This window comes from Drosophila ananassae, chromosome 3L (assembly GCF_017639315.1).
Source record: "Drosophila ananassae strain 14024-0371.13 chromosome 3L, ASM1763931v2, whole genome shotgun sequence".
In the NCBI taxonomy this organism is placed as follows: domain Eukaryota; kingdom Metazoa; phylum Arthropoda; class Insecta; order Diptera; family Drosophilidae; genus Drosophila; species Drosophila ananassae.
In genome coordinates, this window is record NC_057929.1 from 11,559,509 (window position 1) to 11,585,405 (window position 25,897).

Sequence of the window (25,897 nt, forward strand, 5' to 3'; positions counted from 1 at the left end):
CCGGCAGAGGCGAGAGCGCGCCGGCAGAGGAAAACTGTTCGACGCCGGCGGGGAAAACTGTCCTACACGGCTTTTGCTTTTCCATTTCCACCCTCGAGCTCTCTCTCTGCCGCGTGCGTTTTTTTGCGCTTGCACTGTGAACTCTCCTCCTTTCTCTCTCTCTCTCTGTGTGCGTGTGTGTGTGTGTTGGTGTGCGTGAGTGCCTTATGGCCTGGCTCTATCTCTGGGCATGGCTATGGCGGCCCATGCCCGTCCGGTAGGTGGGGGTGCGACAGAGAGCCCGCTAGTCTTCTGCAGTGTCCCTCCTTTTTTGGCGACTGCATTTTTTGTACATTTTTTATACTGACCGAACCGAACCGAACCGAACCGCTTGAATTTAAGCAGGTTGTCGGTGCGTGGAAAACTGGTCTCGGCCTTTTCAGCCGCTTTATGGCTGTATGTGTACTTTTTGATTCGAATTCGGCGCGGATCCCCTTCCCTTCGATCAGAAGTCGCCATTTTGAAATGCCTTCTTTGATACTCTTTATGGGCTGTGCGTTTTCGGGCGCATTCTTCGCGCTTTCTTCGAAGACCCTCTTCGGGCTGCTTCTGCCAACTTCTCATTTATGCAAATTCCCTCAAATAAGTAACGACCTTCGGCAATCAAGGCACAATTGAATGCAGTTGGCCTGCAATGCGATTAATTTGCATACGGACTCGACCTTCGACCCTCTAACCCTTCGATTTTCTTTTTGATTTAATATGCAAATTGCAAAATAACGGTCTTCGGAAAGGACTCTGAACATCCTTGAAATCCTGTAATTTATGCGAGGCACCTGTAATGCCCCTAAGGGTTGATGCTCTAGGGGATGTATAATCCTGAATTTAATTCCAATCCCGATTAAATAGCACTCCTTTTGCACTAGCTGTACTTGGACTCTCTTTCTGCATCTTCTACATCACTTTTTTAATTGTTCATCATTAGTTGTTGTTGCCTCCTCGGAGCCAGTTGCCCCGCCACCGGTTCGGGTTGCCAAACCCATTAATCATGTTTGGAAATTAAGGTCAACCGCATTTCACGGGTCCATTTTTCCCGCTCCGATCGCTTTTCGCTTTTGGCGGAGCGCCGGCGAGATCGGCCAGCACCAGCACTAACTCCTCCACCGAAACTAGTTCGCAAGTGCATTCACCTCCCCCCGCCCCCCACCAGCCGGGGCAGATAGTGCAACGGGCATAAAAAAACGGAAAGTTGCCGCAACTCGGACTCCATAATCTGGACAAGAGCCCGGGGCTTTACACTCCAAACGCTCCATAGAGCAACCCCCTGCCACTGCCACTGCCACTGCCACTCACCCCACTCCACTGGTAATCTTATCATCGTCATTACTGGGCCCCTTGTGCCCGTCAGAGTCCCAGCGAGTGAAAGTGTAAAAAATGCACTACGAGATGCATACTGCAGTAATGCAAGATATTTCTATAACTACATACATATGTATCTACTATAATGGCTGATTAGTACTATTATTTTTTATATAATAAACACTTCAAGTTCCTAATCCTAAACCCTCCCATGTGTCTGGCGATTCCCCTAACTGGATTATGCGCCGGTCAGTGTTGACTTTGCTGACTTCTTGACTGACGCATGGAGGAGGAGGACGTGGCCCAGTCCGCAGATGAAGACGCTCTCCTAATCCACCGCTCATTATGGGGGATTAGCTGGGAGAAATCCGCACATAATCCACCGCAAGGCAGACGCTCAATGAAGCTGAGAACTTAATGAACTGCACCAGCAGGGCAGGTAGACACTTCCCAGGACCCTCATTGCACTTCCCAGGACAGTGTGCGCGATCCTTGCCAAAAGTGAGAGGCAATCCAGCAGAGATTGTAAAACAAAAGACTGTGGATGGGATCCCCCACATACCTCTTATGTACCTCTTATCTCCAGGGCCCTCCTCCCACTTTAATTTGCATTTCGGGTCTCTGTTTGCAAACTGCACGACGAGCGCTATTGTTTCCGTGAATTTTCGCGATTACATTTATCAGCACGGCTGTGTGCTCTCCGGCTTATGGTCAGCACATGGGCAGCCGGTGACCCGGGCTCCGCGAAAGGGTTCGGGCCGGGGTTTATGGCTTTATTGCTTCTCGCAAAAATGTGCCAAAATGGTTCAGGGAAACTGGCTGTCCCTTTTATGGCCTTAACCCTTTACTCGGCCGGGTCATTATCTGGCAGCGACTATTTGCATGCGGAAAGGGGTGGAGGGATGGCATTTCCAGGAAAATGTGTTAGAGTCCTGTCTGCGGCCTGGGCTGGAACTCAATCAATCTCTGGGGCATCCTCCTAATGCTGGCCATTTGTCAAGCTGGCCAAAAAAATGCAAAACCAAATTAATGTAAAAAACTATCTCAGGCTAGGCCTTCCCAGGCAACCCTTCCCTTTCCTGCGTCTACCTGACGCATCCTTCGAGGTGGTCCTGCTGCTGAAGTGTCGTCCTTTGTAGCCTCGAGCTGGGCATCTTTGAAGTAGCCGGGCACGTGAAGAATCTCCATGGCAGAAACGCCAACACAAAAGCAATTAGCGAGGCTCAAAGGCAAACAGGAGCCGCCGTCCTGCTGGGAGGAACTTAGCGACACAGGATCGCTAGGACCTGCACTCCGGCACTCTAGCACTCGGGTGCTAATGGAGGTGAAAATGCAGAGACTACCGCGAAGCTCACCCTTTCCCCCGCCGAAAATCGGAGCGGCGAAAATACGAAATATCTATCAGATACACATTGGGTCGTGTGATGGTGTTGGTGTTTGTGTGGATAGAGCAACAGTCGGAAAACAAACAAAAACTGCAGCCGACGAAAATTAATAAAAAATGCAACAAGAAGGCCCCGATGGGGGTGGGGGGAGAGCTCGGCCAACGAAGCAGCGGAGGAGCGGAAAACGCTGGAAATTTATCGCGCGCGTCATTCGCCGCTGCAACTATGGAAAGTGGCACGTAGACTCAGAAAATGTGTGCTGGTGTTGGTGGCGTGTCAGTGTCTGTGGGAGGTGGTGGGGGGTTGCCAGGGCTAGGGCAAAGGGGGCCCAGGGAGGGCCACGCACATGGGTCATTGCACTTTTGCAACGCACTCACAGATACAGATACGAAAGCCTACGCAGACAGAGATACAGATACCGAGGGCCGGGGATATAGCAAAAGGCAGCGTTTCGACGAGAATTTCGTAAAAAAGGCACGAAAAATTAGGCGAAAGCAAACAGAAACTTGAGGGAGACGGGGCGAGAGTGAGCGGGAGCGAGAGCGGCGGAGTAGGCAAACAAGATACAGATACATCTGTATCCGTGCGTGTGTAGCGAGTGGGGAGCGCGGTTGCAACTGCAACTTTAGCAAGGGGTCGGCCATTTTGTTGGCGTTTTCGCTGGCGCAGATAAAAGATACAAAACGTGCACAGAGAGAAATGGATGGGAGGTGTTGTTTGAGATACTTCTTTTAGGGCCTCTGGGCGAGTATCTCCACAGCGTAGACTCCATATCTGAGGGGCTTACGACCATAAAAATATAAAACTCATGTTTGCAATGATCGCTTGTATCTTCAGCAGAGCCCTGGGTGACAGATACAGATACATATGCTATCCATGAAGCGCGCAGATACCCAAATGTGCCCCGACTATAAATAGCGATCCAAGGGGCATGCCATTTGTGCCGCCAGCGCCACTCGAGTGTGGCAGTTGCAGTTGCAGTTTGCGCCGCTCGATGCACATGTGGAAATTGGAAATTCGGGAAATGGGAATACGGGAATGGAAATGAAAACTAGCGACCACGCCCCCGAAAAGTACAGGCTAGCATTTAGAGCAGCGCATGGGGTGCGTTTTCCACAATAGATGTTTTTACCAAAAAAGTCACACTCACACGCACACACTCCCTGCCACACATACACTGCCACAACACACGCAATTCGAATTTTATTTTTAGCGATTTGAGGGAAATTTCAAGTCGAGCGTTGTGAATTTTCTTTGAATTTATGCGCCCAGGGTCACATGGCAGGGTCTGGGCCCGGCACTGGGGGTAGTACTTACCTTGTTCGGTTTTCCGCCTCTCGTAAATAGTATCTGGCAGATATCTAGCCGTATCTTGGCGCGCTTAGAACACGTTTTACAAATGTATCTGTGGGCTGATCGGAGCTTCGATTTTAACCGTAGTTCGATTCACATTTTCGCAAGTAGCTGAGCCACGTTTTCGCCGGATTAGCACTCGCGATTTTCCCCGGCATCCTGGAGGGGGGAGGAGGGTTCTCTTCACTTGATTTTCACTTTTCTTCCACTGGGCTTTCCGGGGCGGATCGAGGCGCTCTGCTCGCCGACTGGTTGCAAAATGCCGGAAAAAAGACACACCGAAAGGGCACAACAACAAAATTCTCGGAAGCGTTTCGCAGAGCTTCGCGCTCTGTATCTGTAAGATACACGGAGTATCTCTGTCTGACCAAGGGCGGGGCAGGCAGGGCCGGGAAGGGCAGGGCTTTACATGTGTCGCTTGCTGGCTTGCTGTAAGTTCTGGGCAGACCGAGCACTGACCTTGGGTTCACGCCGCGAACAAGGGACTGGGTCTCTGGACTTTTGAAATTTTCAATTCTGAATCCGTCAGTTTCTGTTTGCTAGTGGGGACTGAATTTGAATCTGTCATTTGGTTATTTGGTCTTCTGGAAGAGAGAACGCGTGTGTAGAAAAGCTCCGACTGTACATTATGTACTCACACACACTACACACTATATACTACTGGTATATAGCCCGACTGACTCACAAACTGAGCAAAAAAGACTCGTACTAGGGAGTGAGTAGAAAACAACATGTTCTTCTGGGGGGCGGGGGAAAGCTCCCTGCCCCGGGCATAGAATAATCGGCGGCCCTTGGGCCCACGTACGAATTTTGCAAATACGCACACACAGATACACACAGATGCAGAGCCGAAAATCGAAAACAACAAGCGAGTCGGAAAAGAACCGCCAGTTGGCGGCTTGTTTATCTGACGAATACTTTTCAGGGTCACCCTCGATTATTACACAATTTTTGTTTACAGCAAAATGTGGCGCAAATTGTTGTAAATTGTTAGTCAGAGTGTGTGTGTGAGTTCTCGATGTGTTGTTTACGAGGAGAACCACATTTTCGGTGGGCCAGGGTCAGAAAGCAGCTACGTGAATACGCGGAAGGACGGAGGGCTCAATGCCAATTACTCCAAGAGGTGGGGTATCTATCAGATGCAAAGCCCAGCGATCGCCAATTAAAAGATATAAGTACTCAGTCCAGTCCAGTCCAGTCTAACCCTTTCGAATCAATCGTAGAGGCCAAAGAAAGTTCTGTTCCAGAACGCAACAAGTTGCGTCAACAGAACCACAACCCAAATCCAGACACTCGCAGATACGCAAATACCCAGATACTTTCACGCATACACCCATACCCGTGCGAAGGCCCGTGCGAAAGCACAATAACAACCCAGCCGTCCCTAAACTTGAACTTGAATTTGGCTGCGAAAACAAAAATTTCAAGAGCAAAATGCCGGCAAAAAACGGCAAAAACAACGCAAAAAACTAGTCGGCTCCAACGCTCCCGAGTGGGGCCGAACGGGGGCCGAAGTGGCCTCGGCTCCCGAGACGCTTTCTTGCAAGCTTTCCATTCGCCTGAGAGGTTCGCGAAATGCTCCGAAATTCGCAATCCGACCAATCAGAGAGCATTTTTGCACACAACAAAACGAGCAAAACAAGAGCTTTTCTCCGTTAATGGAGTGGTGTGAGTGAGCGGGCTTTTGCTTATTTTTGGCACAACTGGCGTCGCCATTTTTGCGCAAAATTTGAAAAGCTGTTCGCGGGGCCAGTCTGCGTGTTCTGGCGATTTAGAAGCGATTAAAGAATCGCCAGCTTGGCCCCGGACACGTGGTTTCCTAATGGTGGTTACTAGATGGCAGAACGATCGAGAGCCCCACCGGGGAGCTTTCTGGAACGAGAGAACTCGCGAGAGGGGAGCTTGGGAGCGTTCTTCGAATAGCAATTCTTTATTGCGATTCTACTTGAGTACAGTGTTTATCAGAGTAGAATTGGTATAGTATAGGAGGTTATTAAAGGTGGAATAATATTTGTCAAGATATAGTATTGGTTCCAGAACACAGAACATAGAACACATTTCAAATAAATAATAGTTTTTGACTGCTATTGATGATTCTCATTTATTTCTTTCTAGTTCTTACTGAAACCTTTAACATTAAAAACTATGATAGATAGACCTTTTAATATAATATATCAATCTTCTAACAAACTACATAATTTGTAGAAGAAATCTTTCAGAAAAGAACCTAAAAGAACACTCCATAGCTAAGAAGAATAGAAACTGAAAGCTTTTCGCTAGTTTCTGTCCCATCTAGAGATCTAGTAGAGAATCAAACCCACGAGCACCTCAAGCATTAAATCACATTTGTGGAATCCATGGGAATTGCTGAGCCAATCTAGTCCTTTGTTCGGCACCATAATGTATTATTATCCTTGTGCCCTTTCCCCAATCGATGCAACCTGCTGCACACGATCAGCTGCGATTGCAACTGCGCGATTGCCTGACTTGCAACATGTTCCCTTTTCTTCTCCGTGTGACTTTTCCGTGTGATTCTCCATCTCCGAGGGCTGCGCTGCGCCCTTTATTCTCGGCTCGATCGAATCAAAAAGTTAACTTTTCCCAGGGATTCAGGGATTGAGGAATTGAGGGATACTTGGGTACAGGGATTTCATCCCGCATTTGTGTGAGATGCGTGTGTGCATCCTGTTGCATGTCGCCCCCGCCTCTGGTCTAGTGTAGTGTGTTGCTGCCACAGGAGCAGCAATCGATTTGTGCATTCGCTTTGGTTTGTCCTTCGTCCCGAGGACCCAGTCCCAAGGAGATGCCACCACTCCCCTATTGTGTGTGCCATAATTTTTCGTCATTCTTCTGGACGGCCTTTGTTGGGTTATTGAACTACTCCCTTCTGGCAGGGCACAGGTGATAATTTTTACGGAATTTACGGCGCGGAATTACGAAGCAGCACTTGTCGCAGTTGCAGCTAGTCTGGGATGAAGTCTGGGGCAATGTGGAAAGCATAATCGCATTAATCGCGTGTAGAGAAAATGTTAGTCTTCCCCCTATTGGAGGAGGGGATGCTGGCTGCTCCGTCCCAGAGTTTGCCCAAGAAATTCTCACACTTTTCACGTGCAACACAAAATCAACAATTGCACGGCAGGTATCCCAGCGTCCAGAGTGTCCACAGACAGGCGCAAATTATTTTGACAAGTGGCCGAGAAATTGTCCTCCTTTGTCCGCTGCCACCAACAAAGACGACTGCTGGGATGCTGCCTCTGGCTGTGTGACTGTTGCAGTTGCAACAGTTTGAGTGACAGGCCATTATTGGGAGGATCTTGGATCGCGGAGATGGCAGACCAAGTGTCTTCTATTAAATAAATATTGCAGCCCATTAATTACAATCAAAGTGGCTCGGGCATCATCATATATCACTCGCTCTCGAGTGACACTCACAGTCGATCAATTGCCGAATTAATTAACCCCTTTGTGGTTGATATTTGCATTCAAGTGTTCTGTTCCTGAGATCCTGAGATCTGAGGGAGTCCTTTCCAAGGAGTACTATTATAATCATATTTAAAAGATCTGCTTAGATAACCTCCTCTAATAAAGCAAATCTTACTCATTGCAGCTCTCGGTTAGATAGCTTCTTAGCTGCGAAGAAAGTAACCCCCACTGAAGGTCGTCGTAGCCAATTTAAACTGTACTCGCTCCAGTACAGTCGCCTCCTAATTTCAGCTGTTTAGTGTGTTTTTCAGCCGGAAATCGCCAGCAATTGCACGTCCCATGTGCGTGTCTTCCAAAAATTGTGTGTCTTCCACTTCGGGTCTGGGGTCTCTCATTTTCCTGCATTTTCCGCCGCTTCGCTCGCTCCTCTCTCTCTCTTGGGAAGACCGGGAATGCGCTGTGGAATAACAAATAATTAGCATTAACCACGCAATTGAGTGCAAGAGGCAGCAGCAACTGCAACATGTGCAGCAACTGCGGCAGCAACGCGATAAAACATTTCTGGAAATGTCAACAAAGCAGCCGAGGAACGACAACAAAGTAAGCAAAGAGGCGAAAGAAAAATAAAATGCCAATGAGTGGGGGATGGGGGAGAAGACCAAGAAGACTGAGAAGACCGAGAAGAAGAGAAGAACACGAAAAAGAACGAGAATGGTGGGGGATCCGTGGATCGCTGGAGAAACAGCGATAGCAGCGTCGCCATCTTGGCGTTTGGGCAGAAGGGGAAATTGGTAAAAACACAACCCGAACCGAACTTGCTGGAAGTCAGAGACTCACACACACACACTCACTCATTTGTTGCATGCCCCTGCGAGTGGCGGGGGGCCTACGCCAACAATGGTGGAGCCCACATCACGATTTTGGCTTCGATCGTGGCGGCTTCGATCGCTCGAAACTCAAAATGCTGGCCACGCCGCCATCGGTTGCATAATTGCGTGCCACGACAGCACGGCGATCATCGAACTCCACTCAGACTCTCTGGGATATCTGGGTGTTATGTAATGGCCATTCTAATTAGTTATTAATTTCCCATAAACCATCAATCCCCTCCCTGTTGTTGCAATAAAATTGCACAGCAAGGACCCTGCTCCTTGCCACATCATATTATGCAACGTATCTCATTATTGAGTGTGCCTAATTTGCCCGCAGAGGTCAACAAGTCAGCACAATGCCTTGACCGTCAGCAGGAGCTGAAGGACCCGCAGCATTCGATACAATGCCAGCGAAAGTGAAACCAGGATCGATAGCCTCGAGACTGACACACGCTGTTGTCCTTTTTCGGGAAACAAAGGAGGCCTCGAAATGCGACAAATTCAAACAGTTTTTGTTTGGTTTTTCGTTTTTTTCCTGGTTTTTGTCTTTTATTTCGCTGTTTTGTTGAATGCATCATGTTGCTCTGTGCGAGTCAAAGTTCCCAGACGTCTATTGTAATTGGATCCTTTTTTTGGAGATAGGATAGGACCGAGATCCCTGCGCGTGTGAAGCGCGACGAGTGCGTCTCTGTGTACACTCGACGAGGACTTCTTTTTCTGGTATTCCTGGTTGTTTATGACGGTGTCGCGTAAAAAACTGAAAACGAATCCTGCCAGGACACCACCATCACCATCACCATCCCCACCCGCACTTCTAAGGGTCGCTGGAATGGCGTACGGCGTGTAATTTATGCCAAATATGATATCAGCTATAGCCGACTGTTTGTCGCGGGTGTTTACAGACATCACGTTTTCCCTGTTTTCGTCCTTTCTCCGCCGTTTTCGGTTTTTTCTCCATTTCTCCGCGTGTTTCCATATGAAAAGTGACAGTTGCAGATCATCCGAGTGCGATAAGAGAAGTCTCCCCAAGCCACATAGTTTCTGTTTTCCGGGCAACAGATCTTGGAAACTCTTCAAATGTACACGCAGAGAAATCACTCTGTTTCTTACAGAAATATCAGTGATTATGTCCTATTAAGAATGTTTCAAAAACTCTAATCTAATCTTGAAAGAATCTTCTCACCATGTGGTGTTTCTCAGATGCAAAAACCCATAAAGACATTCCACATTTTTTTAATCTCTGAGCCCTGAAAAATGTCCTTAATTCAATTCAGTTTTTTTTTGAGGAAAATGTCCTTTTTCCCGGGCAGTTAACTATTTGAAAAAAATGGCCACCCCCTGGAAACCGCAACGCGAAAAGCCAAAAATTCACTCGCCCCTTAAGTAGAGCAGGAAAATGTTGCAGGAAACAGGAGCACCGAGCTACGAAGCTCCTGTCGCATTTTGAACGCTTTTTAGCATAAACAACAGGGAGCAGAAGGGACATCTGGGGGGTTGCTAAAGGACATAAATACAAATACATAGAACATATTTATAGTAGGGCTTCCATGTCTGGCACAAGTCTGCTGCAGCTTTGGCTTTATTTTCCGGTTTTTTTTTTGGTTCGTTTTTCGTTTTTCGATTTTGGTTCCAACCCCTGGATGACGGCTACAAAAAATTTGCATGTTGGCAGTCGCCTTGTTGTTGCTGCGAAATTGCCAGATACAAGGACACTCGCACTCGCACTAGCACACGCACACGCACAAAATCCACTTTTAATAATGCACAATGCGTGTGTGTGCGTCCGCTGTGCAGAGGGAGGGTGTTTTGGGGTGTTTTCGATAAGTACTTTACGAGAGACAACCCTCGTTTTGCGGATTTTTTATGTCCTGGCCGTGGCAGTGCCAGTGGAAGTGGCAGAGGCAACATCAAAGTTCATATCCTGCTTCCGGTGGTGGCTGTTCCTGGAAGGGGGTTGCCACGTAGCATTGGCTGCTCCTCGCAAATTGCGAAATGCAGTGACTCCTGGATGGGTTTTTGGCGAATCGCATTGGCGATTTCGCAAGTTTGTGGCAGATATTTTGTGGCACGGGCTAGGGGTGGTTCCAGCCGAGGGTGCCGGGGAGGAGCTCAGGATTGGCGAAAACTATTGCCGCAAATGGAATGTAACCTTCTGACCCAAGGACTCTGAGAGCCAATAAAATTGGCAGGAAACTCGAGGGGAAGAGTATAACAGAATAGAGTCTCTAAAAACTGGACAAGGATCGGAGATTGGGGAGAATCCCTCTGGTGGAAACCCTTTCCAGACTTTGCTCTTAGTCCTTTCAAAGGATCCTGCATTACTGTCTTAAGTCCCAAATCAAGGAAGTCTTCGTTTTAATAATTTGCATAATAAACAAGAAGAAATCAAGGGGTCCTGGATGCAAATATGCAAATGACCAAATCAATCCGAGAATAAACGAAAATCGATCAAAATTGATTTGTTGCCCGGTGTGCGGAAACCCAAACACCGCACCCCGGAGTCCCCGGAAAAGTGAGCAAGGACCTCTCTATCTATGCCGAAGGAGTTGTGTGGCGAGCGTGAGAAAGTCTCCTTTTTGCAAGGAATAATTTACATAATTTCCCAACAAAGTAAATCGCATGCACATCTCATGTGGACCTTATGCAAATGAGCTGTTGCCGTCCCGCTTCAACCCCCTGCCGGCAGGCCCGAAACTCAGGTGAGCGAGCGTGTCGGCATGCTGAGAGCGAGGCGCCGTCCACTGGGCCGGTAATTAACCCCTGTCTGCCCCTACCCCTACCCCTACTCCTGCCCTGTCCTTGTCCGTGTATTTTCCCATTTTCACTTTCGCTTGCATTTCGCAAGGAGTTCCTTATGCAAATGAGAGTGCATCCTCACCCTTTCGTCCTGTTTCCTTGCGTCTTTTCGCCAAGTGCTAGGACCTATGCAAATTATCCTTTTTGTGGAAAACTGCGTGATCTGCCGCTCCAGTTCGACTGCTGGGTGTCACAGGTACACAGGATCGGATCTTCTACGCGCCAGCATCCTTTGCCATCGTGAGAAAGTTGGAAAATTTGCATAATTTTCCGTGAAAATTTTGCCGGCTACGTGATCGCTGCAAAGACAGCCCAGATCGAGGATCCTGCATCTAAAGGATCATAGATTGCAAAAAGGAAATTTTCCATTATCTTGGCTCTTCTTTGTCGATCTGGGCCGTGTCAATGACTTTTTGTGAATTTATCATTAAATTAGAATTCAGTGATTAAGGGGAACTAATATTAATTCTATGGGATTTGAATAAAATATTTTAATTCTCAAGGCCACTTCGTCTCTAGGATATCTTCTTGAACTAAGCGGGAAAGGACCAAGTTATGATAACTTTGATCCCTTGTCACACCCATAACTCAACCAATTCTGATCCGATTTCTATGCCCCTTACCTTAAATTACTCTTAGCTTCAATATATTGTTAAGTATATTAAATATTTATTAAAAATATGATGACAAATTTTCTTCTTACAAAATTTTCAAAAAATGGCTCAAATTTTTGACTGCTAGATTTGGATAGAACTTTAAAGAACTGGAAAAACTAAGAACGAGAAGGTAAGACTTTTTAAAATCCGACTTGAAATAACCGAAATATGGCAAGAGGAATCTCCCAAAAGTTCACTTTTCGCAACAGGACCTTCTTCAAGGATTTGAGTTACATTTTAGGCTTTTATCAAGTTCATATCTTCTATAGTTTTTATCCGATTCAAACATGGCATACCTTAAAAGACTTGTGAATTAAATCTCCATCGATCTGCATTCAAATCTGAGACATCGATTTTTTTCCCATTTTTGTTAATTTTTATGATGGAACCCCTTAAAAAATTTGAAAAAATGGGTCAGATTTTTGGTTGGCCTCTTTAAGGAAAAATTGAAAGTCCTCGAAGCCCTGATAACAGGAAGGTATAAAGTTCTTTGATCGGAAGGATAATGATAAAGTTATGGTGACTTGAAGGTCAGAAAAATCTCACTTCAGGGATCTCCCTCCATTCCACTAATCTCCCTCCAATAAAACCCTTCGATTCGAGTCTTTTTCAGATTTATTTGAATTTAAATGAGAAGCTTCGGGAACTCACTTTCCCTTGCCCTTTCCCATTTGGTGCTTCTTATGGTGTCCCCGAACCGCAGAGGACGCCTCCCCGTCGGAGGAGTCGCTACTGGAGCTGGAGCTGCTGTTCGAGCTGGAGCTGGAGCCGGAGCCCGAGCCGGAGCTGGAGGAGGAGCTGGAACTGGAGCTGGAGGAGCTGCTTGATCCGGACTTGCCCTTCTTGGAGTCTGAGCTGCTGCTGCTGCTCATCTGGAGATCCTCGTTCACAATAGTGTGGGGTGGAACGCCGTCCGGTCGCCGGGGGAGACGCGGCAGGGGCGCAAGCGAAGGACACGGCTTTTGCGGGCTGGGGGGACCCGAGGAGTCCTCGCTAGTGTCGCTCAGGTTGCGTCCCTCCCCGGCCCCATGGAATACCATCACTTGCGGCGGCTTTGGTTTGGGCGGAGGAGGTGCCCGTTCCCGCTTTCTGACCACATTGGGATGCTTCTTGATGTTCCGACTGGTCATGGGAGCAGCGTTCCGGCGGCGACTCCTGTTCAGGAGCTTGGAGATGTCCACCAACTGGGTCTGCAGGGTGCGCTGGAGCTCGCCCTTCTCCGAGGAAGCCATGTCCCGCAAGTTGAGCTTGCTGTGCGCCCTCATCGCCTTCGCCACGGCCCGCTTCATCAGGGCGAGGGTGTCCGGCGCAAACTCCTTCACGTCGAAGCTGAGTTCCCCGTCCTCGGAGGTCAGGCCCTCGATTTGGTGGATGAGGTGGACGATCTCGCGCATGGCCGGCGAGGGCAGCTTGGCGAAGAGCTTCTGGATGGTGCGACGCTCCACGTCGCTGACCGACTCAGGAGGGTTCTCGACCATCTCGTCGTCGGAGGAGTCATCGCCCTCCACGGCCAGCAGGCTCTCCAGCTCAGCGGCCGAGAGCAGGTCCACGGCAGGCACCACCTGCCTCTCGGCAAGGTCCTCGCCTTGGCTGCTACTGTCGTTGAGAGTGTCCAGCATGGACTTAGCCGGCCTGGCCGCCTCCACCTTTTGCTTCATCTTGGCCAGGGACTCGCAGAGGGCCTCCACCAGGCTGCGGGCCTTGGCGGGCTCCCACAGGCACTGTGGCTGGAGGCACTGCTTCAGACCGCCCTCTGCCAGCTTGGCCGCTTTTAAGATTTCGTCCAGGTCTGTCTCCGTCAGGCCGGGAATGCCCCGCTCCGCTGTGGGGTTCCAGCCTCCCAGCTGGTCGAAGGCCTTCTCGTAGATCATCTTGGCCGGATCGTGGTACTTCTTGAAGATGCCGTCCACGTGCGAGCGGAACTCCTCGACGGTCTTGAAGTAGTGCTTGTCCAGCTTCTTCTGCAGCGAGTCCCACTTGGAGTTGAAGAAGTTTCGGGCTGTGGTGTCCGCCTGGTTGGTGACCGCTTGCAGCTTTTTGAGCTGCTCCCGGCAGATGTGCTCCGTCTGGGCGGAGGTGGCCACCGCCTTGGCGTTCAGCCGCGGCTTGCCCACCGCCCGGGGGTCCTTGTTGCAGGGCAGCTCCGGGCCCTTCGGCATGGCCTTGATCTTCTTCAGGAAGAACTTCTCCAGCATCTGGCCCTTGCGGTAGACGACGTCCCCAGGTCGGTTGAAGGTGAAGCAGTTCCGGATGATCTGGCGGAAGTCGGCGACGGCCTCGTCCACCAGCCGGTAGTAGTTGTTCTGGACCCGCTTCGTTATGGTGCCCACGTCCATGGGCCGGTCTATGACCGTGTAGTAGGTGGGCACCTGGAGGGCCTCCGTGTCCACCGGCTCCAGGAAGTCCAGGGCGAACTTTTTCTTGCAGACCTCGTCGAGCAGATGCTTCTTGAAGTAGTGCATCTTGTTCGTGTACTGACCGCACTTGCCCGGCGGGGGCATGAACTCCGGCTGGACGCGATTCGGGAGCTTCAGCTTGATGGACAAGGACTTGGGTCCATCCTGGCGAGGAGCGAGAGACTTCTGAGGGACTTACACGCTAGGTTCGGCAGTACTTACCATGGTCTAGTCTTAGGAAGGCTTTTTCAGGCAGGAGTCTTGAGAGGATCTTGAACGTTTTCTTTTTCGAGCAGTTGAGATTTTCCCAGTGTCTTTCAGCTTGGATTTCTCAACACAATTTTCTCGCCGGAAAGTGCATTTTCCTCGTTGACATAAGCCTTTCATTCTAGGCCTACTGCCTGACGGCCAGCAGTGTTGTCCAGGTGCCCGGAAGTGTTGCACAGCTTTTACGGCCAATTGCCAATTTTCCCGCCAATCGGAAAATGGAAAATCCGGCGCAGGGAAATCGGGAAACTAACAACAATGGCACTTCAAAGCAAACAATAGCCCCGCCCACCTGGCAGCCAGCCGCCCTTGTCTAATATTTTGCACCACTTCACAGGCTTTCCGGCTGCCAGCACCACCCCCGCCACACTGGCCTCCATTGCCACTCCATCCATCTTCCACAGTACGGCAATGGGACATAAAAACTGCTTTTTGCAATTTACATCAACATTTTTAACAACCGCCACCCCTGGAACGGAGGCGGCAACAACAACATGCTTTTCCTATTTGCATACATATGTACGTGTGTCCCATAAATACGGAGAGGCAGGGGCGTGCCTCCTGCCCCATGCCGCCTGCCTCCCATCTACCACCTCTCCGCCCAACTACCACTACCACCTGACAGCCTCCTGCGTCTTTTTGCGCACTTAATTACACACGCATACGCTTCATTCCACTTTGCGGTGTGGCTGCTCGGGTGGTGCCACTCCACTCCTGTCCTCTCCACCCACCCCTCCCACTGGGGCACCGCTGTGGGACAGGCCCGGAACGGAAATAGAAAGATGCCGCCGCCCACTCCGGAGCAATCCAGCCCAATGGAGGTCACTATAATGGGCTAAATCAATACAGGAAATTGGTGCAGAGCAGCGATGGAATTAAGCTTTCAACTTTAAAGTCCTCCTTCTTGAATTCCTCTCAATTATGAGATAAAAGTACAGTCCTTCAGGACCCTGCTTGCTCTGCAAATTCGTTGCTCCTTAGTCCACTGTAAGGACACTCACAAAAGGTCGCCACGCAATCGCAGGATGCAGGTCCTTGGCTCTACCTGCCCGAAGGTGTCAATGTTGCCTTATCATCCCGGACCCGAGAGTTCCCCGGACCGATCCCTAGCCCCGCTCCCAGCTCCTCGTCCATTGTCCTCCCAACTTTATCTCTGACGGCGATTAATGCGAATAAATTTTATAGTCGAAAATGTGCACTCGCATGTCCCGTCCTCGAGATCCTTTTTGTGTTTTTCTTTCTGACCTTTTCCCCGGCTCCTGGTCCTGCTCCTACTGCTGCCTTGAGCCCCGACCCCTCGCCTCACTCACTTTTCCTTTTGGCCAATGTTTTCCTACTGACTCTTGTTGGCCATTGTTGAGGAGTATGTGACTTTTGGTGTTTGTCTTCGGCACCTGCAGTCGCCGTCCTGCCGTCCTGCCGATCGTTAATTGTTATCCCGATTCCCCCGATTCCCGCTTACGCGATCTTGCAGCTCTCAGAGGCAGGGGCAGGGGCAGGATCCCCTGTTTATTTTTTAGCAATTGCTGACTCACAATCGGCCAGAACTCCTCAATCCATAAGACTCTCAATTAGGATGGGCTTGGAGTGGAAACAGGTCCCCGAAACAGGTACAGGCTGCCCACGGGAAAAGTATCTACAAGATGCTGGAAACTGGTTTTCCCATTTTCCCATTCTCGCTGCGACATTGTTTGCTGTTGCGATGTGTTGCAACCTTGGGCGATTTCTGACTTTTCCTTTGATTTCGGTTTGATATCACAATGGCTCTGTTCCCGGACAAAGGGTGAGACCTTTCGCTGTGGGAACGCCGCGAGTCCTGGCCCAAGGACAAAGGCCGGATCGATAGCGATCGCGGCGAGAAAAAGATGCAGGTTGCAAGTATTCTTTCCCAGTTTTCGAGTCATCAGGGGCGGGAGGAGGAGAGGCGGCGCGGCGCACCCACACTCACGCACTATTTATGGACTTCCGCTGGGAATGGCGGAAAAGCTATCTACTCGCTCACTTTATTCGCGCCGGCCGCTCCCTCCCCCTCGACAGCAACGACCCGACAGGCGAGTCAATGACCCTGGAAAATGGGAAACCCGGAGAGCTGAAGACGCCGGAGAGCCCGGAACGGAGAAATGTTGCAATTGCAATTCACGAGAAGCACAAATTTATCAGCCCGCATCTCGGCCAATAAAGGGAATTGATTGAGAAATTGTGAAAATAAATTGGAAGCGTGAGTGGTGAAAGTCGGACAATTAAATAGCAAACAAATTTCCGCCAATTATTTGACATTAATTATGATCCATCAGGCTGGGCATGGGGGTCCCTGGTCGCTGGTCCCTAGTCTCGGACAGGCCTAAAGGGTTGTTACCTTCTGGGTTTTGGCCGAGAACGCCATGCTGGTGCTATCAGATCACCCATGAATCTCAATCAGCGAGGCGTTCGGTTATGGTGGTTTGCTTTTCGCCACTTTCCCAGGCTTTTCCAGGTTTTCCTTTAAAGAATATGTATTTCAAGTCTCGGCAAATCACAATTTTATGTAAATATCACCATAACCTGGTGATTAATGGTCCCTCACTAGAAATTACAGTATCATGGATCGACTTGGCTCCCCACCCACTACTCTTTATTGAAAATATTTACCAAGAATCGGGCATAATATCCATTCGTGCGTAAATCTGTCAAGCGCTTCTGGGGCCCACGGAGCTTCTTGAGGCCTGGAAGAGTCAATGACTCTGGGGCACCACCGAGAGCCGAAAAACGCATCTGCATGGCGGTGCAATGGCCGGCCCAAAACGCCAATCGACCAAGACGCTGTTGCCGTTGCTGCCCCACCCCTTTCGGCTATACCCCGCCCCTCTTTTCTAACCAATTAAGCCATGAGAAGCTGCTGCCCCAAAATGCAATCAGAGAAGGCTGGAGGAAAGCAAAAACCTCAAAATGAAACATTTTTCTTGAGCCCCAGCCCCTGTCCGAGCCGAAAAACGCATTACGCGATGAAGAAAATCGGGTTTAGGCCTACCTGTGCAGGTTTCTGGCCCCCCTCTACTACCAAAAAAATGAAGCGGCCGCAAAAAACCAACACAAGAGCCATAACACAAAAAAAACGATCATCGCAGTCGGGCGAGAGTCGTGAAAATGATTTTCTTGGTTGGCAGTCAGCATCTCGCACGGAATCGGCCGAAAAGTCAGCAAGAGTTGGACTCAGACCCGCCGGACCAGATTCTATATCGCCGGTGGCCGGAGGCCGGGGGCCGGGGTGAGGGGATTACACACTTTGTGCATTTGCCGAGCCCGGGTCTCTAAGTAGAAGGCCTGACCTCGCCGCGAACCCTTGCCCGGGCCCCCGACTCCTTGGAAGATAGGATACACTCGAGCAATCACTCTCAAACTCTAGGAGAATCACTATTTCAATGGCTTGGATGAGGGTCTTATTTTTCCCAGTGTAGATGTGACTTTTATGGGTTGACAACTTGTAGGCGTGTTGAATCACGGAGGGCGGGGGATCATCAATTGGAAATGGTAATGGGACCGGGATTGGGTCTCAGATCGGGATTGGGATGCACATTTTAAATGTGCAGCGATCTGCAGCGGCTGATAAAGAAAGAGTCCGGAGTCGGGAGTCTGGAGTCGGGAGTCTCGAGTCGGGAGGAACCTGTTTTATGGCCAAAAACCAAAAATAACAAAAACGAATAAAGAAACGACAAAATGAAATGCATAAACGTAAATCTCGCAGCAGGTAGTCCCAGAGATGGAGTTGGACGGAGATCAAGTGGTGATATTTTAGCTGGCCAGTGCGACCTGCAACATTGCGTGGCAGCGATGATGACTTCTCCTCTCCGTCGCACTGGCGACAATCAATTTCTCAATTTCCCAACCGCTCCAGATTGCACCTCATGATTGTCCTGTCTGCACATTTTATGCACTCCCCCGAGTCCTTTGAGGCACACACAACTGCGCACTTGATGTCGCCAGGTGCACGATGCACGAAGTGCATTATTGAAAGGTTAATCAGGGGCAAGGTATTGCCAGGAGAAGGGGCAGGGGTTTGCTCATCTGTGTGGGGGAGGTTTCCATTTTCCCAGGGAAGAGTTAAAGGGTTTTCCCTCACATTGCATATCATCTCATCTCCGGCTGATCTTGAGCGATGGAGGCACTTGCCTGGAAAGCAAATATTTGCATCACTCCGGGAATCTCAGAATTCTTCGATTTAATCTGCGGTCGGGAAAGTGTGTGAAAATAGATTTTCGCCAGCCACAGCAACAGCACCAGCAGATTTTCCTTCTTTTTTGTGATTTTACATCGCCAATTGGCAGGGCTGCGGGTCAAAGGTTGCCCGCCCTTGCCAAAAGCGGGCTGCGATAAGGAATTTAAAAAAAGTATGCGAGTCACTCGGCGGACAAGAGGCGGATGGGCGGAAAAAAGTCCCACTCTGAAAAGTGCACCCAAATTGTTATCGCAAACAGCCGGATCCGAAATATTCGTTGGCACAGCACCGAAAAAGTTCATTGACTTTCGCATGCAACACACACTCGTAGCTGCCCCGCCGACTCTCCGGAGTCCGGAGTGCGGACAGAAATAAATACCCAAAAGAGCAAAAAGAGAAAAAAAAACGAAAAATAAAAATTACATTAAAGTGAAAATGAGCGATAACAACGCGATCCGCACACAAATGCAAAGGCAGATACACTTACAGATACAGATACAGCAATGGGCGCTGGCGCAGATACAGATATTCAGTTATGGCGGAGCGCAGCGCCACCAGCAACAACAACAACAACAACAGCAAACGGCAATACCACCCCACCCCCTTTTAGGGCTCCCCTGCCCCCAACAAAACTGCACGGCCAACGCAGCCATATTTTTTCATTTTCTTGTTCGTTTTTGCTTTGCCAAGATCGCTCTCTCGCTCTTTCATTATGTCCCCCCTCCAAGTGCAGCGTATAACAGTTTTCGGGGAGCTCTCTTGTGGCGGTTTTTGGGGAGTGGAGTGGAGGGGGCTGTGTTGGGGACAGAGCTGTCCCCTTTGCTTTACGATTCGCTTGCAAGTCTGAATTTCATCGGAAAAGTATGCTAATGTATTCTGGTTTCCGGTTTCTTGGCTGCACTTTCTCCTACTTTTTTGTAGCATACTTTTGTGCATACTCTTTGGATAGAAAGTGTTGGATAAGGTTGAATACAAACGCGATTTAAAATGTTAGATATTTAATGAGTTTGTGGCAGGAAATCCTACATCCCATTCTACCATAATGAGTTTCATAATGAAAATCCTTTTATTTTACAGTCATATCGGTGTACCCATCCATTTATTAAGTCTTCTTCACAGATCATCAACAACTTCTTATAATTTTTAAAAATTCAACAGATTTTCCCCTAGCTCCGCTCACAGCTCCTCCTTGTCTGTCGGGGCTTTGGTGACTTTGTGCACCCGGAATGTCTCCAGGATGTTCAGCTTCCGTAGGAGCTCCAGCTTCTTGGTCTCCGTGACCTTTCCGGCCTTCAGGCGCAGCAGGCGCTTGGTCTCCTCCTCCACGAAGCCGTAGCCCTGGTCCTGGATCTTCCTCATGAACACCAGATAGGCCTTGGCATTCTGCTGCTCCTCAGGGTTGGTGAACTGCTCCTGCTTGGCCTCAAACTGCTTGATCAGCTTCAGCTGTGCCTCATCCTTCAGGTTGGCGTAGTTCTTGAGGGCGTCGTTGAACTCCTTGATGCAGCCGTCTCGGCCAATGTAGAGCGGGGTGTTGCTGCTGACGAAGGCCTTCAGGTTGTCCAGGGTCACGTCCAGGTGGCTGGGAAAGCGCACGAACTCGTCCGCCTTGCCCTTGAACAGCAGGATGGCTGGGAAGTTCTTGTCGTCCACCTCGTAGCGCTCACCAAGGGCCTGAAATCGGAGCCATCGTTAGACTGGAGTTTGATGAACACAAAGGACACTACCATTCACCCACCTTGTTCTCCAGTTCGCCGTAGTCCTTGATGCCCACGGTGGCCACTAGCAGGTCCTTGGTGACCTTGTGGGCGGCCTTGGAAAAGGCCCCGAAGGCCTCGTGCTTCTCTCCGTAGGGGAATGCAATGTCGAACTTGACCATGGCGTAGGGAAAACGCTCCACGGTTTTCTGGAAGTTGATCTCGTCCAGGTCCACGCAGCCCCCACAGGATATGGCCACGGAGGACTGGATCAGATGGAGGGCCGTCAGCAGCAGAGTCACCAAAATCCGCATCATCTTCGTGGCAAAAACGAGGAGAAAAACAGAGACTTCTGAACTTGACCTTTCTCTCGCCGGTTCTCGACTCAAACTGGCCCGAAGAATGAAAATCTATGGAGAGTGAAGAGTGAAGAGTGGCAGTGGCTCAGTGTTTTCTTCTTGGCAACTTTTTGCTGCGCTCCACAGAAATGTTGTTTGGTTGCCATAATAGCCGTGGAACTCACTCACCTGGGCTCTCACCTGAGCTCCCGATCTCGAGTTGAATGACACGTCAGTGAAGCCGGCGCAGTCTCTTATTTTCTCGCTCTCTCTCGGGCACTCGGAAACCGGCTACTTGGCTTGTTGGCCAACTTGGAGTTCTTGGTCGGGTGGATGGTTCGTTTGTTCAGCTGTTTTTAGCCTTACCGCTCGCGGGGAGATTTATTATGTAATGTGAGCTGTTCTGGCCGCGTTGGTCGCTTTTGAAGGGTTCGGGAACCCAAAATGAGGTATTAGATATAATTGCAGTACTATTCTAATGGCTGGGATTGATGCTCCAAGCTGATAGAGAACTCATTTCGGCCAAAACTGTTCGTTTGGCCAATAGAGCATGGCGGTAGGAACTCCACTTAGCCCAGCAAGTGTGACTGTCTAACCGGAAACTTTTATTTTGCAGGAGAAGAGAGGAATCCGCTGTTGCAATGCTCTAAAAAACATATATTTTTACTACTATAGATCCCTTCAGGAAAATCCAAGGAAAATTGTTTGCTTTTCTCTAATGGCTAAAATTGGAAGTTTTGAGGCAGTTTTCAACGAAAATTTTAACTATTTCCCAACCGATTAAAAAACGCAATACCATTTATGAATCAGGGTTCTAATCCCCTCCAAACTGCATCAAAATATCGTAAAAGTCGCCAAATAAAATTTTTGACCCATTTTTGGCCAAAATCATGATGAAAAATTTGAAAAATATCGAAAAATCGGTCCAAATTTTTGTGGTCAGGTTTTGATGGAAAATGGTTCTACTCGAAGATCTAACATCGGGAATGTATAACATTTGTGGATCTGACAAGTATTAACAAAGTTATGACTATTTTTCCTTAACAAAAAGTGAAAAATTGGAACAGCGTTTTGAATATTTTTTATTTTAAAAAAATTTAAGATTTTGAGACAGTTTTTAGGATATATCTCAACTATTTCCCAACCGTTTTCAGAACGGAATACCATTTATAAATCAGGGAAATAATCTGCTTCGATCTGCATCAAAATATGGTAGAAGTCGATGAATAAAATTTTTCATCAATTTTTGGCCAAAATCATGATGTTACCCCTTTGAAAAAATGCAAAAATGGGTTCAATTTTTTTGAAGCCAGGTTTTGATAGAAAATGATTCTACTCTGAGATTTAAGTTCGGGAATGCATAACATTTGTGGATCTGACAAGTATTAAAGAAGTTATGCATATTTTTCCACCACGAAAAGTGAAAAATTTCAATGTTCTTTATTGGGAAAAAAGCCTTTTTTGTGGGGGATCTGATCTAAGTTAGTAGAGATACAGCTTTCGTTCAGGGCATAAAAAAGAGGACCCAACGAAAATCCCTTTAAGGAAACCCAGTTCTTGATTAGACATAGAAAAGGAAATTGTTGACATGCATCCCCGAGCAGTTATTAAGTTTGCAGTGGCAATCTTCTACGTCTTTCTAAGGGTGTATACAAATGAGAACACCTGCATATTTTAGGGAAAAAGTAACCCCGTTTGCCATAGTTTTCATTAGCCAGAAATTGACATTTTTCCAACTGACCCACACCATCCAGGGTTTGGGCCAGCGTTTGTGCTGGTTAATGGACATTTTCGGCAATTGTCAATTAATAATTCATGTGTGCGGCACACATGTTGGTCACCTCGGCACCGCCTACCCCGGCCTGGCCCTGGCCCCTGCCCCCGGCCCCCGGGCCAGTGGAAATAGTTGGTTTAGTTTTTCCATTTGCGGTTTCCGTTTGTCCACTTGCGGCCAGGAAAATTGAACATCGCGGCACGCAACTCGGGAAAGCGCTGCTTTGAGCTTCACACGATCGATACTACCTCTATGGGTTTTCTGGTAAATTATCTTTTTGTGTTTTTTACCGATGGGTGGGCGTGTTTGCCGGGGGCGGAGGCGGAGCGGTCCGGGTGGTTAGTGGCATGGAGTATTGGAGTATCAGGTGCAAGCGGGAAAACGCGGCTCGAAGTGCGCAATTTCGGCCAGAGTCCAGGGGTGGGGGTAATACGCCTGATGGAGATCCGGTAATGGGGCCTGACATGCGTGTGTCAATCGCACAATGGCCGAAAATTACCCAGAACCTTTGTGGCCAGCTGGGGAAGGGGCGAAGAGGCGAAGAGGCTCTATTGACCAATTCCCGGCCATCGGAGTGACCTCTTTGGCAGCGCAAAAATGGAGTCCAAGTTCGGTATGTGTATTCATGGTTCATGGCGCACTTGTGTTTGCACTTCATCTATTATGCAGCTCCTTGGGCAGCTAGCAATTTGCTAAGTACACCGCCCCGCCGAGGTCCTTCGAAGCGGGCCGGACCGGGCCGGGCCGGGGTGGGGCGGTGCAGATGCCCCAAAAGTCCTCAATTAGCTGCCGTGACGAGCCTTTTATTTATAAGCCCCCAACGCGTCAGTGTCCCCAAAAATCGGAGAGAGTACAATTTTTAAAATAGGAATAATGGGATATATGTATATTTAGCAAAAGAGCTGAACCGAAAGGACCTTCGGCGGACCTCTATTCATCCACATACGGGGCATTAATAATATAAATTGTTACTGCTGCCACTAGCACTAATAACACAATGACCTTTACGCGAAACGACCCTTTTCCCCAAGGGGCGGATAGTGAGGGCCGAGGGCTCCGGACAATCGACATTAAAGTGATAAGCGCGCAAATTTCAGGACCTCAACCGAACGCAATCTTGGCGGGGAAATCAAAAGCGATTGCGGTATTGTTTTTTATAGACCAGCATATATTGGGGCCGGGGCAGCCAATATACAAAGCTAATAGCCTCCTGCCAAGGTGAGTTGTCCGCCGGACAGGTGCTCCATTTGAATACCTGTGGGGGAAATGGGCAACGAGGTATATGCGATTAATCGGGAGTCCAGTGGGAAGAGGTGCCACCAATGATTATTACTCCCAACTTTATGCTTTCTCTCTTATAACTTTTGAGGCTTTTAAGAAAAAGTCCTTGGAGAACTCCTTCTATGCTAACATACCCCTCCTGCATATCCTGTTTACTTTTCTACACGGTATCGGAAACCATTCATGGCGAACCACATTATTTTTTGGCAGGCACTGCCCGGGTCTAATTATGTGGCATGGCACAATGCGGGGGCAGCCCCATGAATTTTTCATAGTCCACGTATGCCACAAGACATGCAACTGGCCAACTGACAATTTGGATAGAAAATAGAAGGAGTCCTGATTGTGGGGGGGTGGGGGTGCGGCTTGCGGCTTGCGTAAGAACCCACGCAATTTCGGAGCTGAAAAGCGTGGAAATTTCCCACAGTTTTTATTGTAAAGTTTATTTTGGCTCGGGGGTCGCTGTGGCAGTCATCAAATTTTTATGCCGTGGCATAATTCCGTAAATGGGCCATCGAGTGACCCACCTGAACGAACCACCATATGGCCCATGTGGCCGAGCCACCCCCCGGGGCACAAGGATAATTCGCATGCCCGAATCGAAGCTGCCAAAGTCAAAGCCAAAGGGGAAAGCCCTGCCAAGGGCTCATCATAATTGGTATTTATTGAAAATGCGTTTTCGGTTAACCCTTTGCAGGTTCATAACAGGGATGAGGCTATAGGCCTGGAGATTGTGTTTATAGCTTTTCATTTGCATTTATTGCCATTTCGATACGTGTGGCCATCATCCTGTGGCCGTCCTGTGGCCACTTCCATTCGAGCCGTTTAGCGCAAATTTCTTTTCAATATTTGTGCACCCAATAAACCCAAATGGTCAGTTAGGCTCGGTCCTCCAATTTGATTGCAAATTCGTTTTTGTGGCTTTATGCCAACTGCGTGCTGGGAATTCGAGAGTCCATGCCAGGTCCTTCAAGGCGAGTGGCAAGTGGGCGGCGGAGAGCGGACAATGGACAGTCGGTTTGCTCCGACTAATTAATCACCGGAGTGCATTATTATGTGTCCTGCGCTAATTACGCTTTTTCAATATTTACGTACGGGCCAAATCAAATACGTTCGTTTGCCGTCATTCAACATACTCTCTGTCAATCGGGCCTAATGATAATTTCTTGAGCGATTGCCGGAGGAAAATTCCATTAGGCCTCCGACAATTCCTATTAATTAGCCAAAAAAGAGTGTGTCCTGGGGGAGGGGGCTTTTTAGAGCCTCCACTCATGTGGTCAGCCCACTTAAGTGGTTTTAATGGCGGCTATTTTTGAAAATCATTAAGCTATATGGTTTGTTTGTGACTTTATGCCACAAGGCTATTAAGGATCTGGCAGAGATCTTCCTGGAGAACACTCTCTTGGCTCCTTTCCCCAACGGAAGCCCCACCTGGGGAAGTGCTGGTATAACAGTTGAGGAAACCCAAGGACAGAAGGCGCATGCGCTGTTCCTTCTCCGAGCGGAAGGACTTCCAATGCGTTAGGCTTTCGCCTCCAAGCGGACTCCGCATCCGGGGGTTCGGGCATTTGTTTACAAACAAAAATGCAGGGGCCTGCAGTTCTCGCTCATGCAGATGGGCGGATAGGTGTCCCCGGGACGGCTGCCCCCACTTGTTGCTTCCACCTGCCGCGGTGGTGCAATTACTTAGCCACTTTGGGTGGCAGGTTGAGACACGACCAGCCATCGACAGACATGTAAATTGCAGTTTCATGAGCCCGAATTGGACGCGCATTTCGCATGACATTCTGCTCGACATTCTTTTTCGCTTTTGCCGGATAACGCCCCCCAGGACCTTTGCTTTTTAACATTTGAGCATTCGGGCACTCGGACGGTCATCAAATCTAATTGGCGACGTCGCGTCGCGTCGCCCGCCTCGCCAAATGCCCCCAAATTGCCGGTTGGCATTTGATTTTTTGCACTGATTCCGATCCTATCCCCCAGGATTACCCCATCCTGGGGAGGCCAGCAGGCCAGGAGGCCTCCAGCTCCCTCCCCCCTGTCCAGGCGCTTTGGATCGATGATTCGTACTTAGATATTCCATTAGTTTGTGAAGAACAACAAACCGGGCCGAAGTTGATGCAATAATT

The 25,897-nt window shown here is 49.0% G+C and overlaps 2 protein-coding genes and 1 long non-coding RNA gene across 5 annotated transcripts; 1 reads left to right on the forward strand and 2 right to left on the reverse strand.

The window, feature by feature from the left end:
* Positions 1 to 12,408: 12,408 nt before the first annotated feature.
* On the reverse strand, positions 12,409 to 14,640 carry LOC6494445 (bromodomain testis-specific protein). Of its 3 annotated transcripts, none has more exons than XM_001960270.4 (2): positions 14,442 to 14,640; positions 12,409 to 14,384 (listed from the first exon to the last, which is right to left on the reverse strand). In XM_001960270.4, the coding sequence occupies exons 1-2, from the start codon at positions 14,442 to 14,444 to the stop codon at positions 12,471 to 12,473; spliced, it is 1,917 nt and encodes a 638-aa protein (XP_001960306.1). In that variant the 5' UTR covers positions 14,445 to 14,640; the 3' UTR covers positions 12,409 to 12,470. The 3 variants fall into 3 exon arrangements, with proteins under 3 accessions (XP_001960306.1, XP_014762793.1, XP_032306963.1); XM_014907307.3 differs by having other exon boundaries at positions 12,409 to 14,402; XM_032451072.2 differs by having other exon boundaries at positions 12,409 to 14,405.
* A 5,107-nt stretch (positions 14,641 to 19,747) lies between these two features.
* LOC6494444 (protein windbeutel) lies at positions 19,748 to 20,785 on the reverse strand. Its single transcript, XM_001960271.3, has 2 exons — positions 20,417 to 20,785; positions 19,748 to 20,352 (listed from the first exon to the last, which is right to left on the reverse strand). Exons 1-2 carry the CDS (start codon positions 20,690 to 20,692, stop codon positions 19,855 to 19,857), a joined length of 774 nt encoding a protein of 257 aa, XP_001960307.1. The 5' UTR covers positions 20,693 to 20,785; the 3' UTR covers positions 19,748 to 19,854.
* Positions 20,786 to 21,015: 230 nt separating this feature from the next.
* LOC123257260 lies at positions 21,016 to 21,601 on the forward strand. The gene is made up of 2 exons (XR_006507260.1): positions 21,016 to 21,269; positions 21,330 to 21,601. It is a non-coding gene; the product is annotated as an uncharacterized LOC123257260 (long non-coding RNA).
* Positions 21,602 to 25,897: the final 4,296 nt, after the last annotated feature.

Bases quoted from the DNA above. Each gene is read 5' to 3' on its own strand.
- LOC6494444 (XM_001960271.3), bottom strand. From the start codon at position 20,692: ATGATGCGGATTTTGGTGACTCTGCTGCTGACGGCCCTCCATCTGATC. The intron at 20,353-20,416 runs GTGGGTGAATGG...CTCCGATTTCAG, and splicing joins ACGGCGAACTGGAGAACAAG to GCCCTTGGTGAGCGCTACGA.